The 18289-nt window shown below is 39.8% G+C and overlaps 1 protein-coding gene across 1 annotated transcript in view; it reads right to left on the reverse strand.

The window, feature by feature from the left end:
* DNAH7 (dynein axonemal heavy chain 7) overlaps positions 1-18289 on the reverse strand; it is a 379127-nt gene that overhangs the window by 145203 nt on the left and 215635 nt on the right. Inside the window, 4 exon segments of the mRNA XM_075181345.1 lie at positions 4736-4965; positions 5438-6310; positions 9830-10049; positions 16357-16483. Coding sequence (XP_075037446.1) covers positions 4736-4965; positions 5438-6310; positions 9830-10049; positions 16357-16483 — 1450 coding nt within the window.

An 18289-nucleotide genomic window follows, 5' to 3' on the forward strand; every position in this document is an offset into this window, starting at 1 on the left:
GCCTTCACTTTATCTAGCTGGGGTTTTACACGCCCTCGACCAACAATGTACCCCAAATATTTGGCTTCTCTCATGGCTATGGCACATTTTTCTGGGTTAGCTGTTAACCCCGCTGACCTTAATGAAGCTAAGACCGCCTCAACTTTGGCTAAATGTGATCCCCAGTCTGGGGTATAAATCACTATATCGTCCAGGTAAGCGGCTGCATAAGCTGTGTGAGGTCGTAGCAGTTTATTCATGGCCCTTTGGAAGGTAGCAGGTGCCCCATGCAACCCAAAGGGTAGGACTTTATATTGATAGAGACCATCAGGGGTGGAAAATGCAGTCTTTGGCTTGGCCGTGGAAGTCAGGGGAACTTGCCAATAACCCTTTGTTAGATCAAGGGTTGTCAAATAATTGCTACCAGAAAGATTTTCCACCAGTTCATCCACACGTGGCATCGGATAGGCATCAAACTGCGACATACTGTTCAGGCGCCTAAAGTCATTGCAGAACCTAATTGTCCCATTGGGTTTCGGGACAAGCACAATGGGAATATTCCACTCACTAGTGGACTCTTCAATCACATCTAACTGGAGCATCTTCTCGATCTCCTTTCTCACGTCCATCCGTCTGGCTTCTGGAATACGATACGGCTTCTGCTTTACAATGACTCCTGGCGCAGTGACAATGTCGTGTTCGATTAAGGTAGTGCGCCCAGGAATGGAAGAGAAGACATCCCTGTTCCGGCGAATCATTTCTTCAGTCTGTTGTCTCTGCTGAATGGACAAAGCTGGCTCTATGGGCACTGCAGACTTTTGAATGGCAGTACTCACTACCTGAGGAGAGGTTTCCTCATCATGCCAAGGTTTAAGGAGGTTAACATGATATATTTGCTCCTCCCTTCGCCTTCCTAACTGGTGGACTCTGTAATTGACAGGACCGACAGCCTCTAGAACTTCATATGGACCCTGCCAATGGGCGAAAAGTTTGCTTTCCTGGGTAGGAACCAGGACTAGGACCTTGTCCCCAGGCTTGAAAGATCGAACAACAGCACTTTTATCATAACTTTTTCTCTGTCGTTCCTGAGCCTCTTTTACATGTTGCTGCACAATGGGCCCTATCTTTCCTAGCCTCTCATACATTTGGGACACAAATTGTACCAGATTTGGCTCCCTGGGACCTTGCTGCTCCCACCCTTCTTTTAACATATCCAAGATACCCCTGGGCTGTCTTCCAAACAATAACTCAAAGGGACTAAACCCTGTTGAAGCTCGAGGTACCTCACGGATGGCAAACATCAAATAGGGAATAAGAGTGTCCCAATCATTTTTCTCTTGAGCCACTGCTTTCCTGAGCATGTGCTTTAATGTGCGGTTAAAGCGTTCCACCAAGCCATCTGTTTGTGGATGGTATACAGTGCTGTGAAGCGCCGTAACCCCTAGCAACTGGCGCATGTCCTTCATCAGTTTAGACATGAATGGAGTACCCTGATCTGTGAGAATTTCTTTGGGTATTCCCAAATGTGTAAACATCAATACAAGTTCTCTAGCTATGGTGCTGGACTTTATGTTTCGTAGTGGAATTGCCTCTGGATACCTGGTTGCATAGTCAAGCACCACTAGTATATATTGGTGCCCACATGTGGATTTTTCCAGTGGCCCCAAAAGGTCCATAGATATCCGTTCAAAGGGAACTTGTACTATTGGTATTGGAATTAGAGGTGCCCTGTACATGGGTTTGGGACAGGTTCTCTGATAAATGGGACAGGACCGGCAATACTTTTTCACTGCCATGTGTACCCCGGGCCAGTAAAACCTAAGCAGAACTCGTTCCCGTGTTTTATCCTCCCCTAGGTGTCCCCCACAGACATGTGTGTGTGCTGATTTTAACACTAGGGTTACATGGACCTGAGGAACCATTAATTGTTCTACTTTTTCCCCCTGCACATTAGCAACTCTATACAGGAAATTATTTTTAACAATAAAATATGGTATACCTTCTACAGGCTGGGCGGCTTTCACTACCCCATTTACCTCAGTCACACTTGTAAAGGCATGTTCCAAAGGGGCATCATTAAGTTGGTCTCGAGCAAAGTCCTGCAGAGGTAACAAGATTGGTATTGTGGACCAGTCCGTATCCTCACTGACAGGCGGGATGGGCTCATCTGCGACATAACCAACCAATGCTAGTTTGGACTGTCCATGTTTCCCCACAGGTGGATGCTTTTGTGGAACTCCTGCTGTGACTCCCAGGATGGCATTCCGGTTTGGCGGTTCCCAAAGATCGATGTCCAGATGTTGTGGATCTTTAGGCGGTTCCTTTAAGACCGGGCTTTCGACCGTTGCATCAGTTGCTGGCATGTCCGGCCGGATCCGCTCACTGAGGCTATCATTAAACAGTGGGAAGTCTCGCCCCAAAATGAGTGGATATGGGAGTTTAGGTGCTATGGCAGCTACCACCATAACAGTGTTGTCTTTGAGTGTGACTGGTAGTATTGTTCTTTCATACTCCTCTGTCGTGCCATGTACGCAAAGAACCTTCACCATGGGCAACCAAGAAGTTATGGTTTCGGGTAAGGCAGAGCTGGAAACCAATGAGAGTTCACTCCCCGAGTCAACCAAGTCCAGAACAAGGTTTTGGTTGATTAGCACAGTCACCCGGAACAAACAAGGACTTCCTGATGTGGGACTCATGGTAAAACAGCTTGGAAAAGCAGGCCCAATATGTGCCACGGAACAGTCCATGGGTTCCGGTAGTTTAGGACACTCTGCCTTAAAGTGGCCTGGCTCACCACATTCAAAACACTTCAGATTAGACAGCTTTGCACCTGGCCCTCTGTCCGTAGCAGTTTTGAAATTGGGCCCTGTAGCAAGGATTGTCAAACCTGGCTTTTGGCGTGGCAGCGGCTTTGGCACAAATGCAGGTTCTTTAGTCATTTGCTGTAGCGTACAAAAACTTTCTACCACGGTGGCAAGCTCTTCATAAGTTTGTGGGTCTGATTGCAGAATCCACCTTTGCAAATCGCGGTTCAGCCCCCGGATGCAGTGATCAATCGCCAGAACTTCAATAATCCGAGAAGGCGAATTCTCCTCAGGCTCCAGCCATTTCTTTAAAATTTTAGAAAGCTCAGCCACTTGTGCTCTGACCGGTTTCTCTTTATCATAGCGCCATTGGTGATAGCGCTGGGCTCGGCCTGGCCCGGAAACTCCAATGAGAGCCAATATCTCAGACTTTAGGCACAGATAGTCAGAGGCCCGTTCCTCATCTAGATCCATATAAGCTTGCTGAGCTTCACCAGTCAGATATGGCGCCAGCCTCTCAGCCCAATCTTTAGGAGGCCATTTTGCCCTTTTTGCAAGTCTCTCAAAGGACACCAGATATGCTTCTATGTCATCACCTGGCGACATTTTCTGGAGAACAGGACCAAGTGGTTCATTTCTGTCATGCCTCACCTGGCTTAACTCTTCTCTTAAGAGCCTTGTGTTTTCCACCTGTGCCTCGGCAACTCGTATCATCTGAGCTTGCTGTTCTTGCTGCGCAGCGGCCACATTCACGAGGGTTCTCAGTACTTCCTCCATGTTGACGTCTGCGCGGGTTGGGTAGCGGAAACTTGCTTCCCGGAGCATCCCACTTCTAACACCACTTGTGGCAAAAGCCCCCTACTGCAGAAGCACACGCAAACAACTTCTTCCTTTTTATGTAGTTTTATTGTCAGGATGGTAAATGTTTTGACACCGTACAGATTTCACAGCATTTCTTGGAGACCCTAAACGCTAGCTAGACATAGCTCAGCTCTCTCAAGACCAGCCAGCTTTCCTAGTGTTGATCTCTCTGAACAAATGGCACAAACAAGCTTTTATACATGTCACTCCTCCCCCAGCCTTAGCTTGATGGACAGGTGACACACCCACCTTCTCTTTAAAAGAAAACACCCATCAGTGGCTCTGTTTGCACAGCCACACCCTGTCTGTTTGCTGAGAGGAAATCATGTAAGTTAAAAAAGTTTAAACTACACATACATTTTTACCTGGTTTAATCTCCACCTAGGTGCATAACTATGCCAATGTTTTATTCTGTTTGTATACTTTCTCTGCCTCTTGTCAGAAAAATGCCTCCCTTTGTTACAATATATATATATATATATATATATATATATATATATATATATGTATATATACACGCACATATATATATACATATATATATATATATATATATATACATACACACACACATATATATATATATATATACACATATTTATACATATACATATATATATATATACACATATACATACATATAAATATATATATATATATATATATATATATATATATATATATATATACAGATATATACATACACACACATACATGTATATATGGATATATACATATATGGATACAAATATTTATATATATATATATATATATATATATATATATATATATATACATACACACACACACATATACATATATATGTCTTCAAAACATATGTAAGGCATTTCATATAAAACAGGTCATGTGGAAATGGCTGCAAGATAAAGACACATTGAAGATGACAAATTATTATGAAAAAAACGGCAGGTGTTAAGTTCTATACAATGTCTTTCCTACCAATAAGTCCTCTAAGGACTTGTAGATCACTAATTACGGTGTCTTGTACAAGGTTTTGGGCTGCAAATACAGGTATATAGCAAATTGTACTGGCGTTAAAGTATCCAGCAGATCTGGCACTAAATACTTACGATCGCTTTTTTTCCAATAAAGTTTTAAATGTAGAGATTAGTTCCAAATAAGATGTAGGTGTTACATAATTATATCTCTGAAGCTCTATGCGAAACTTCTCAGACAGGTTAATCGTAGATGTGTGGAAGCATTTACACATGTCAATACAGCCGTTTCGAATTTCTTCTGACATTTCAATATCTTCTAAAAAGCGTGTTGCTACAGCTTGGAGTGCATCTTCTGGCCAGGACTACGTAAAATGTTTTAAACAAAGATTAACAAATACAATCTGTCAGTGTAACATCTCAATTTTATTAAAAATAAAACAGAATTTTAGCAAAGAAAAAAATATTATTCAGTGAAATAATTTTCCTTCGCTTAACATAATATGTTTTACTAATGAAAACCAGGACCCATAAAACAATTTCCAGGTACTCAGTAATTAGTAAAAAATGTATGTTTTATGTAAAACTAAAAACAGGTGTGCTCTTTATAGATGAGCACATATCTTCTGAATAAACATCATGATCTGGTGCTTGATACACAAGGCTAGCTGCGCTGTGTCTAATCAATCTCATTGTACTCACATACACTTTGCATGTGAGTGGGCAGGGATAGTTTGGCTCTGTCTGGTGTACTTAATGCATAATATCATAAGCCAGATCAGTTCATTTAAAAGAAATATGCTCTATATGTATTTACTGCTAAAATAAACCTTTTACCTGGAACCAGTCAATTGTACAGCAGTTAACAAGGGCAGGAAACTTGCGGAGTCTGTTACGGAATGCATCTCCTATAGGGCTCATAGCAAGCACAATGTGAAGCTGATCACGGCAACGGTCGATAAACAAGTTAAAGAGAGCAAGGGGGCTACCATCTGTTTGCTTTGATTTATCCTGCTGGCGGTCTATCTGTCGCATCCTTTCACAAATTTCTTGTTTCTCATCAGGTGCAAAAAGATTTGGAACCTCTCCTGCATTTAGCAAGTTATTAATGTCTTCTAAGAAAGTTTCCTTCTTAATCTGGGTATCCGTAAACAGAAAGACGCCTTGCATTTCACCATCTGTAGATCGTCTTAGAATTTGCTTCAAGTCCTCCCGCCACTCAGAATTACCATAACTCTTTGAAATTTCAACTTGGAAAAGTCTATGATCAGCCATGTGGACAGCTAATCGAGTGACAGACTGACGTCCACTTCCCCCAACACCAACTAGAAGGGCATGGCTACGAGGTTGCTTCAGAATGCGTGAGATTCTGCATATGTGTTCAATTGCAAATCGGAACAAAACCAAATTCATTGGCTTTTTACTGACGTTATTGAATTCTTCCAGATGACTTTCTACAACTAAACATAGTTTATCAACATTATCTATTTCTTTGTAATTTGTATCTTCCCTCTTAAGGTCATGAAAATCACAGAACATTAAACTACGCAAGTCATCCTCCTCCACCTTTCCATCACCATTAAAATCTAGATGTTTAAAAAGTTGATGAAAATCTTCTCTCATGTGAGTTTTCACAACTTCCTCAATATATCCAACAAGCCAAGATCGATCTGGACTGTCCACAAGGCGATCATAGTAAACTCGAAGGACCTGTAGCAAAGAATCATACAAATGATGTAGGAACATATTTCAAGCTATTAGCTTTATATTCTATCTATTGTAACATTTTACAGAACTTTTGGCAGTGGTCTCTGGGATCAATTTATTCAATACCACTGATTAAGTAAAAAATCCTAAAAGATCACATACAGTCAATGGGCAAAAATATTGGCACCCTTGCACTTTTTTTTTTTTTTTAAATAATCCCAATTTCTTCTAAACATAGGTTTCATCATCATCATCATCATCATCACCATTTATTTATATAGCGCCACTGATTCCACATAGGTTTAAATTACTTTAACAACAGTATTTGGTCTCTACAATACTTTCTCTGTTATTATCACAGAACATTTCTTTTTGATTCAGAATTTAATACTGTATATCCTTTAAAATCAGAAAATGAAAAGAAATGGCACTTACATAATTGTTGACAGGCTACATGTAATATGTGGTAGAAGAGCCTTTGGTCTATGGCTTCTATTGCCATTTGGAGCTTCCTGCACCTTTTCTGGCAGTTTGGTTCACCATTCTTGTGCAAGCCTCTCTAGTCCTCCTAGATTTGAAGGGTGCCTTCTCCCAATTGCTGTTTTCAGATCTCTCCACAGGTGTGCTATGGGATTTAGATCTCGACTCATTGATAGCTACTTCAGAACAGTCCAGTGTCTTGTCTTGAACTATTCCTATGTGCTTTTTGATTTGAGTTTGGGGGTCATTGTCCTGCTGGAAGGCCCAGGACTATCAATGGAGACCCAGCTTTCTGACACTGGGTTCAACATAGCACTCCAGAATTGCCTGGTAATCTTCAAAATGATGCCATGCACCATTCAAGGAAGCCAGTGCCAGATGCAATGCAGCAATCTTAAACATCACTGTACAAGTCACAAGCCATGGCAGTGCCTCGAGCTGCCGCGACTCTCTGCCTTCCCCTCAGCTGCGCCCCGGCGGTCATTTTCTCTTCCGTCCCAACTGTTGCCATGACACTGGTCGGTATGCTCTCTGCAAGTAGCGCCGCATCCCGGCATGATCTAGCAGCCAGGCGCGTGCGCAAGTACTAAATTTATTATAAATAGGTTGTGGCACATTTAGACAGGGAGTAGGGACATTCATAACTCCAGCTGGAGTCTTCTCATTTATAACGTTTGACTAATACATTATGTATAGACATATTCCAGGATTACGTGTTTGACCAATCCCAGCCCTGGAAATGTAGTTAATCAGCAGCCTCCTGAGGCTGATTCATAACCCTGTCCTGATCGGCCATCCTCTGTCCTAATTGGCCCATCAAAGTATGTAAGGCAGGGAGATCTTAGTCTTTCTGCCGGTTATAGCGTTAGTGTGCTGCACAAATTGCTGACCTGCTGTTGGATACGTTCCCTGTCCTTATACTGTTAACCGGTTGTGTCCCTTGGTTTGTTTATTGGTTTCTGCTTCTACGTCTGTGCCCTTTGACCTTTGCCTGTTTCCTGGATTCCTCTGTTTGCTGCCGATACTGACCTCTAGCCTGTTTCACAAAATTCATTGCTTGCTTCTGACCCATGACCCTGGCCAGTCCCGGATACCAGCCTCCAGTATTCCAATTACCTCCATCCTGTACCATGGTTATACTGAGGGGGCATCTGAGTACCTCCGAACAACATCTGCTCTACGGGAAAAGCGACTGCTAAAGGTGAAGACCTCTAATAGTTTGGTTCTAAAGGCTCATCTACTAGCCGTGGTCATAACAACCATGTCTGACTGTAGAGAATAGGTTCTTTTCTTTGAAAGTTTCATTTTGATTTCTGTAAACATGTGCTATACCAAAAAGCTCTAATTTGGTCTGTCCACAGGACCAGAAGGAATCTGACTTGTTCAGGTGTGCTTTCGCAAACCAGTCGGTCATACCTTGTGTCTGAAGGTCATCTTGAATCTGATTAACAGTTGCTCAAGGTGAATTCTCCACCATTTTAACAAACCTGCATTGCAATCTTCAATCAAGTTTTCTCTTATGTCCAAGTCGAGGGAGGTCAGCTAAATGCCATGGCCTTAAATTTCGTAATAACATTATGAACAGTGGAAATGTTAGGTTAAAATCTTCTGTTTGAGATCCTCAGACAATTATCTGACTTTCTTTTTTTTCTCCATGCTCACTTCAGTACACACAGTGACACAAAACAGGAGAATGAGTCATTTTCTATATTTAAACTCATTTAATGAGTGTTTTTTTTTTTACATTGCAGGCACCTGATACCATAGGCGAGTTCAGTTTCAAAAGTGAAAGTAAAAATAAATCATGTGTTTGAAATCCAATGACTTAGTAGTTTACAATTTTCTTTTTGAAATGGTCAATTTTTAGAAACTACTGCAAGGGTGCCAATATTTTTGGTCATGACTGTACCATTTGTACCCACCTGGGTCACATATTAATTTTACCATAATGTAGAAACTCATTGTAAAAACATAACAGTTCAAATATTTGTAATAAACATACATGACGCCTTTCTGACTCTGTCCTCTGGGAGGACAGGTTATGTGACAGGGGTAGAAGGGGGCGTGGTGACATCTTTGCACCACCATAGTTCCACCCCCACTATGAAATGCTAAAATTCACAGCACTGAATGGCGGTGGACTGGGCTTACTTGCGCAGTAAGGTCCCGCCCCTGATATTCAATGCTGTGAATATTGGCATTTTTTAGGATGCGGGAGGTTTGACTACTCTTCCTGCAGTACTCCCGAAATTCTGGGTGAGTAGGCAATTGTGGTTATAAACAGGAGAAAAAATTTAACACTGTGCCACAAAAACAAAACTAAAGTGTAGTTCCAACTGTTTTTACGCTTCTATAAATTCATTATTTACTAATTAAAAATCCAGCAATATTGATGATTTAAGCAGAATATGCAAAACTAGCTATGGGTACTGAACATGTAATAGAGGGAACACACGATACACTAGGTATTGGCTAAAAGAAACAGCAACAAAAATGAAAAAAAAATGGCATATCTTGAGAAACTCCTTAGTACGGAGATAGGAAAATAAACAAAAAATGTGGGGCCTATATGAAGTTACTTCACCCTTCCAAGTTATATCAGAGACACACTCATGCTCTGTTCATTACAATGATATATGATATTGAAAAGATTGGTATCTGAGCTGTCCTTAGTATTATACACCCACTTGAACAGCTTGAACATAGACATTAAATGCCCAATAGTTATGTGAATGTGGGTAATACCAATGTTACAATAGAAAATATATGTTCAGCATCATGGTGCTATAAGAAATAATTTATATATAATAAGACATTGACATGAATATATGTAAATACGCATGTAAAAATATATCATTATGGCACACAAGACTTGTTAATATATGCATAATCCAAAAAGTTTTTTTTTTATTGCTTATAATTATTGAAGCTCTGATTGAATTTATTATTATAAGGAATAAAGCAACTCAGATTTCTGAGTCTGTATAAAAGCACCTTATGACTTGTATGGTTAAGCAAGTATTATCTGCTAAAAGTATTTACCTCATGAACCCATAGACGTTTAATCAGTAAGGGAGAATCTGATGTTTCAGGACGTGACAAGCAAATCCCTTGAATTACACGAGAGAAATCACGAAGATTGAATAAGTAGTGGGACTTTGTAGGAGTGGGCAGTAGATTCTTCATTGCTTCTTTGTACACTGCCATAGTACTGTGTATAATTTGTGGTGTCAAGACAGTATATTCGCTAGAAAAGTTATACCTAAAATGAAAAAAAAAGAACACATGTAGAGAAAAAAAACAACATTAAAAAAAATAATTGTAATAAAAAGTCATTTCCAGAGACCAATTTTCTAGCTTGAGCAGTGCTGTCAAAATAGCACAAATACAATATCATTCAGTAAAAAATAGCATACTAACAGCTGGTACACTATTATGCACTTAGCAGAAAACACCATTCCGGTCTCCAGGCTAACTCACAGAGTGGATGATGCAGAAACAGTTCAGAAAAACCACAAACAGGATATCGTTCAACTGCAGCAAAAGGTCATTAAACAAAGATTTTTATTTAGAAAACTACAACACCGGTTGGAAGACCAGGACAACCGCAATTGTCACAACATTATTATAGTATGGCGACTTCCCAGAGGCTATAAAATAAGCCGAGAATGTCACAGTTATAACAGCTTTATAATCTCTATGGTTATTCAAAATGTTTGCTACAGGTTGTTCCATGTTCCCATCTAGCCCAAATTTTAGGGTTTCTCTGAAACTTGTGTGGTACTGCATTCAATTTCATAGTTTTATGCATTGCTATTTACTTTAACTGCTTTTATGTTGTCACTCCCTTTCATGTTTTTGAACCCTTTTTCAGGAGGACACCGACCATGTGTATTGTTTTTGATGAACAGAATAGTGAATTTAACCTTCTGTTCTTATAATGTGAAAGAGCTCAACTCGTTTCACTAAAGACGTAAACTACAGGTGCAAGCTACGTTAAAGCTCCAGGTAGTATCCATATAGATGCCCATTTAAAGTAGGAGCAAGACTTTAAACTTTTATCTAAAAAATACTTGCAATGGTTCTTTAGTATTTTATAGATAACAAATGTAAAAGTGTATCCACCTGCTTTTGTAGACAAACTCCCTTCATGTTAAAAGAGGAAATGAAGGCAAAATAGTAATCAGCTTACATTTCTCAATAAGGTTTTGTTTAAGCTAAACTACTACAACACGCATGACCCCAGCGCTGTCAGGCAGCAATGCTAATGGTCACCATGGAGCCCACTGGCTTCACGTCTAGAAAAAACTCTTTCATACGGTGTTTTGAGTTATAGAAGACTCTGCATGAAGCTCCCTTAATATACTGCTGGTAATGCACTCTTGTACTGATACAGTCTATGTTCCCATATAGTGCTCCCCTTTGTTGGTATGGCTGTGGAGGCCACATACTGTGGCACTGTTCAATCATTAAACCTTCTAGGAAAGCTGTACAAACATGTGGGGGAAAAAAAGAGAAATGTGATTCCATTTTCATATGACCCTTGGTCACTGCTGTTTCACTGTACTACTGCACCTACTGGTGATATTCAACTCTACATCTCTTCTCCTGATCTTTCCTCCTCCCTCCTCTCTCGTGTAACTGACTGCCTCTCAGCCATCTCATCCTGGATGTCCTCTCGCTTTCTTAAAATTAACATCTCCAAAACCAAACTCATTGTCTTTCCCCCACCCAGGCTCCCTTCCCACCATGACCTCTCTATTGTTGTTAACAACTCCACTATCTCCTCTGTCACCCAACTCCGCTGCCTAGGAGTCACTCTCGACTCCTCTCTCTCTTTTGCCTCCCACATTCAATCCCTTGCCCAAGCCTGTCGCTTCCAACTCTGTAACATTGCCCGCATCCGTCCCTTCCTCTCTCAAGATGCCACCAAAACTATCATCCATGCTCTCATCATCTCCCGTCTCGACTACTGCAACCTCCTCCTTACTGGCCTCCCCTGCTCCCGCCTTGCCCCCACTCCGCTCTATACTCAATGCGGCTGCGAGACTCATCTTCCTCTCACGCCGCTCCTCCTCTGCCTCCCCTCTCTGTCTTTCCTTACACTGGCTCCCCTTCCCCTACAGAATCCTTTTCAAACTCCTCACCACCACTTACAAGGCTCTCTCTCAGTCTACTGCCCCTTACATCTCTAACCTCCTCTCCATTCACACTCCCGTCCGCTCCCTGCGCTCAGCCAATGATCGCCGCCTCTCCTCCACTTTGATCACCTCTTCCCACTCTAGAATCCAAGACTTCTCCCGTGCTGCCCCCCTTCACTGGAACGACCTCCCTCGCTTCATTCGTCTCTCACCCAATCTGTGCTCCTTCAAGCGGGCTCTTAAAACTCACCTGTTCCTTAAGGCCTACCAACCATCCACTTAACCTCTTCTGGTTCTCCCCTGCCCCCTTTCTCTCTCCCCGTTGCTTCACTGGCTCCCTTATGTACCTGATTCTGTTTACCCTCCCTTAGGATGTAAGCTCGTATGAGCAGGGCCCATCTTCCCTCCTGTCTTCATACCTGTTCTTCCACTCCGTCTCTACTGTATCTGCCTGCCTGGAGTTTCTGAAGTACTGGTACTTTGTGTATATTGTTATGTACTGTCTTACCCTGTATAGTCTACTGTTTGTACCATGTACGGCGCTGCGGAAACCTTGTGGCGCCTTACAAATAAACGATAATAATAATAATAATAATAATAATAATAACTGTATTATTGCTTCAACTTTTTACAAGCTTCAAACAGCGGAAGAGTAGTGGGTAAAATTCAAACATTTTCCTACACTTCTCCTGAATCTGATCAATCCTATAAGATATTTTCCTCTGCGGCCCTCTTAAGTCTGCACCATGCTGACATAGAGAATAGGGTGGAGAATTTTTATTCACTATTAGTTACATTAGAAACATCAATAAACAAAAGCTTCCTCCACGCTAATTTCCTAGAAAACTTTTTAGTCAGTGTTCAGTTTTATATGGTTAAAATTCCAATCAAAAAGTGTTCTGAAAAAAAATCTTCTATTTTTCAAACTGCTCCATCTCAAAATTGGCTGGACGAACTACCTTCAAAATAAGATTTCCTGTAGCAAATAATCTGGAATGACAGATTTCTCTAAACTGCATATGTTCAAGTAGTGTTGAGTTTAAGTACAATTAGGGTTAGGGACCATTCCTTGATTCTGATAGGAGATACTCTTCAAAAGTTACATATTTTTATCAGTTACTGGGTAACTGGTACAGATATTCTGTGTTTTTCTAGAAAGTTTAGTAAATGAGTAATCTGCAAACTATTAATTAAAAAAAGTAATTGGCCACATTGCAAAAGAGGAACTTTGAGTTCTTGGATGATCAATGTATATAGTCATTACATTAGGTTCAATTGATGGTGACACCCACCTTTCTCCAACACATGCTATTAAGGGGACACCTCTTTCCATGTGCCCCATATGCTGGCATTACCTCACACCCTGGGGTTCTGAATTGCAGCCACACATTTCCAGTATTGGACAACCAGGTGAGAACAGAGTTGTCAGTGCTGGTGGTCCTATCCCATTCCATTAAGTGCTACTACTTATTGAGTTAGTTGTAGATCCTATCAACCTGGAACTGCATTCACTATAAACATACAGAGCTGGAGCTTGAATCTACCGCCCAGTATTCTTTGTCACAGCTGACTACTCATTAACTTGTCCATGCTGGCAGTCAACCAAGTAAAGGAAGTGACATGTTGTAGGGTAACTTGTCCCACATAGCAGGGGTTGTCCAAAACTTGATGCACCCTCGATTGGGTGATCTGTCATTTACTCACAACTCTAATGTGTCTAGGCTCAAAACTTGGAATTGTGTCCAGTTTGTGCATTTCTGTCTCTGGAGTCACTACAAACTGCTGCGGACTGACAATCTAATTATCTATAGAGTAATTGCACTAGGTGTAATGCTGCCACTTTTGTGAGCTGTAGGTGGAATGTGGAGTGCTGTATATGAATAAAATTGCCTGTACAACCAGAAAAATTTAGAGATTTTGAATGCTGTGTTTGGGTCTGTGGTTCAGATATTGTGATATGCAAAAGACCAGTAGATTTATTTGTAGCAGTGAACATTTTTGTGAAGTGAATATTCTCTGTCAGCACTTATAGAAAAGATATAAAAAAAAGGCAAAGAAGGTTAATTTAAAATATGTGTGCCTGGCACACACTCATTTTCTAGTTTATCAGCAATGAGTAAACATCAGAACAGGTATTGCGGCGGTATGAGTACCGCTGTGATACTTGTTAATTATGCATCCTTGTGCAAGCATTCGGAAAACCCCCCCCCCCCACCAGAAATCCTGTGTTTACCCCCTGACAAGGGAACTTTCACAGCTTCCAGAGGAAAGTTTCAGCAACAGCATGAAAAGGGTTCTTTCAAGGTTATCCTGCCATTGTGGGAAAAAAAGTCTATTAACCCCTTCAACGCTGAGCGTATTTTGGCAATTTTTGGGTTGTTCACATTCCAACATCAATATCAATCATTTGCGTGTGTGGTACCCGCACAAGTTATACCTTAGCATTTTTTGATAATTCAAAGTCTTCTAAAAAAAAAAAGTTTATGTTTTTAGTTGCAAGAAATTTAACTAAAAGCAAATGTGTTTTTTTCTAACCACCAAGAAATACTTTGTGGTTTTTGTTTTGGCAGCAATCCACCTTTCCAAAAAAGCGAAAGGCAGGATTTTACACATAGTTTTTCATATTGAAATCTGAACTTGAAAATGCATTTGTTTTCTTCTTCTTCTTTGCTAGTTTGCACAGTCTTGAATGAAATGCATATCATGTATAGGAACAATATGGGTAGCCTAACAAGCATACCATTTTGAAAACTAGATAACGTACTACATTAAATGATGGAATCCCTGATTTTATTTAAGCCGTGATGGGGGAGGTCTTTGCATTACAATACCCCACTCTCATTTTGGCCTCCTTAATGTTTTCTTTAGTGTACGGTGTTACTGTCTGGTGATCACGTGGTCACCAAACAATAATAGCTAAGAGGCCAAATCATTTGAAAAAGAGGACACACCTCTTTCAAATAAGTCTATCCCGGATTTTTTAAGCCACGATGGGAGGATCTCTGCCCTCCTCCCCTACACCTGGACTTCTTAATTATTTCTGTAGTGTAGGGTATTATTGTCTGGTGATCACCATTAATAAATATTAAGTGGTATTATTAAGTCTTTCAAATAAGGATGCCCCTAAAATTCTAGGTGATAGGATGGGGGAGAAAGAGAACTTTTAGTGCCCTTTCCCCATTTCCTGGTTTTCATTATTTTTCTGTAGGCAGTGTGTGAAGAGGTCGTGATTAAGGATGTCATTGCAGTTTAAAGTATAATTTTAACTTCTTGTGTGCCAAGGACGAATTCCTCTCATCTTTAGCACTGAAGGCGTTCAGAAACAGTATCTGTAGCTATAAATAGTAAAAAGGATAATTGGAGAGACTGGTCCAGGAAATTAATGCAATCGCTATTATGCGACCAAGAAAGTTTTTTTCTGGTGAGTTTTGTTTGGCCTTTATCTGAATGACTGCAGTTAGAATTTTTTTTTAAACTCATTAACTACTAAATGAAACTCCCAGTATGCAAGTGTATGTATTTGAGTAATAGGTACTGCTATATTATACAGAGCACTTTATAACACAAGAACAATTAATGCAATGTGATTTGCCATTAAATTCTGTTTCTGCTACTACAATGATGACTTTTAACAACATCCCCAGTAAGATAAAAGCAATTGCTTACATAATCCATTTCTATATGAGTCACCTTGTTCCTAAGTGGCAAAATTCTGTCATTCTTTGTCTCAGTGAATGCTATATGCTTCTACATCGTTAAACTTTTTTTGAGATGTAAAAGTGTAACTACATAGCATTTTCTATCATCCAAAACATGGTACGCTGTATAATAATTTCAGTGTGTGCTCAATTTGCAGCTAATATTATGTAATACATCTCCTAAAGGTAGCTCCTGGCAAGTAGCTAATGTCTGTCAACTAAAATCCTGTCATTCTAAAAGGAAAACTTTTCTAGACATTTGAGAAACTCCAGCCAGTTCATAGTGTTTTAGGTTAAAAATGGAGTATTCTTCATTTACATTCACCAATGCTTGCTTACAGTGACTCTTACAATATGTAAAATTTCCACTTGGCATTTAGAATCATTAAAGTCATTTAAAAATATTATTAGTTCTTAAAATGTTCTTAATGATCATACTGATTATGCTGATCAAAAAAATTAACATTCATTTCTTTTAATCAATGCATATCAGAAAAAAACAAACAAGCTGATATTCATGTTAAAAAGATTCTGCATGAAACCATGTAAAAAGTAAAGGTGTTTGAAAAGAAGCATACTGTCATTCTGACAGACCCTGCAATGCTGTAAAGTGTAAACTAGAATAAGGGACAACTGATATATGTTTTACATATTTGTGAAAAGAATGCTTATAAGGCTCAAAAAGAACTTTCCATGCACTTTTATTTTCAGATAATTGGAATGCATTTACCTTATGGAAAGATGCCATTCTAGAATCCTGGAGAATATTGTGTACATAGAGTTGTTATCAAATTCATTAATTGTTATAGTATTGAAATGCCTGAGGAATCGTGGTGTTATGACATTCCTTCCACCTCCTATACAGAGAGATAATGTGAGAAAGCATGATAAGTAAATATTTGTACAGTGACAGTACTATACCAATGACAAGTGAGTGCAGGGTATCATCATCATTTATTTATATAACGCCACTAATCCTCAGCGCTGTACAGAGAAATTTTGCACACTGATAACTGTAGAGATCTACCACAGTATGAAGAGTTAGAGAAATCATGTCATCTGCATGACAGAGTTCAGACATATATTAGGAATATATACATCATGTACAACAAGCTTAAGTACAGAACAACTTTCCAAATGCTTCATGTGGAAATGCAGTGCTACCAAGAAAAGACTAAAAAAGTTTATAAGTTAATACAATACAGAAAAGAGGGCTAAATGAATAGTATTTTAAGTGAGAAAATGAAAAGTACAAATTAATCAAAGTAGTTCTTTTAGGGTTTTTACAGACATGTACATTTTTGTCATTGAACAAACATAGCATAATTATATCATTATATAAATCACAGTTTTATTTTTACTTTTGTTACCCTGGGAATCAACATGCTGCTTTCTGGGCAAGTCTGTATTGAAATCAGAGATTACAGCAGAACAACAAAATAAATTCTAACATCATTTACAAACTGCCAAAGATGCAGACCTGCACTGCTTCTTTTTTTCACATAAAAAGTACTTGTCCATCAAGCGTGCTTCAATGTGCACACTCACTTCATGGCCTTTGGAAACGCACCCCCATAAGATCAATCTGCACCTACATTTGCAGTTTTACAGATACTCTAGAACAGGGTCGGCAACCCCCGGCACATATATGCACATACAACTGGCACACCTGGGCTTCACTAGATTTTAGCTGGCACGCTGATAGAAAAAGGTCGATCAACCCTTCATTAATTAAACAATGCAATGTTTCTCCTAAAATACTGCCGAGTTTAGTTTTATTTATGTGTGAAATAAATCATTAAAGAGGGGGTATATTAGGGCTGTCTTTATTACAAAAGAAGGATCAAGGAACAAGTGTCGAAGACTCAAACAAAATTAGAGACAGAGTAGAAGTCAGGACATGTAGTGTAAGTTCAAAGTCCAAAATAAGGCACAGGGGGGTAAATATATTATGCTGCACTTTCTGCAAATTGACAATATTCTGCGACTTTGCAGGGCAGATTTAAAACTGCAATGTTTTTAAGAGCAAGTTTTACCCTTAAATACATTGTCGTTTTAAATTTAGCAGCCAAAGACTGCGAATATCGGAGAGTTTCAGAAGTGCAGCACAATACATTTACCCCAGGCAAACAAGGATGGTCAGGAATGGGAAATCAAACTAGAAATTCAGAATTTAGCGTTAGCAGCTAAGTAAACCTGTTGCTCAGTCACAAATCTGATCATTGAGGAAACCTTTAAACTTGGAACCTCCTGACATGAGCAGGCACAAATGTAACGTAGGCACTGAAACAAGAAGCAGCAACGCACACCTAAAAACGGTAACACGTCCAATTTCATGGGGGGATGGGAGACTTCGGGAAGCACTGCCAAGTGCCATGTACAATAGAAAGTATCACATCCAAAGTGATGTTAAAATATTGGACATTTGTGAACTGAAAAATGTTATACCCTTTAGTATATTTTAACATTTAATTTGATGCACGCTAATGGGTTACAAAATCAGAATTCATAGGAACCCCATCTTTTAAAACAAAATAAGTTTCTTCTCAAAAGTCATCATCTGCCATACAATGTCATACACAATAGCATAAAATGCAAAGGCAAGTGCTTGACATTACAAGAGCACAAATATGCCCTGTCTGTATTCGTTGGGACAACAATCT

The sequence above is a fragment of the Mixophyes fleayi genome, chromosome 7 (assembly GCF_038048845.1).
Source record: "Mixophyes fleayi isolate aMixFle1 chromosome 7, aMixFle1.hap1, whole genome shotgun sequence".
NCBI classification, from domain to species: Eukaryota; Metazoa; Chordata; class Amphibia; order Anura; family Limnodynastidae; genus Mixophyes; species Mixophyes fleayi.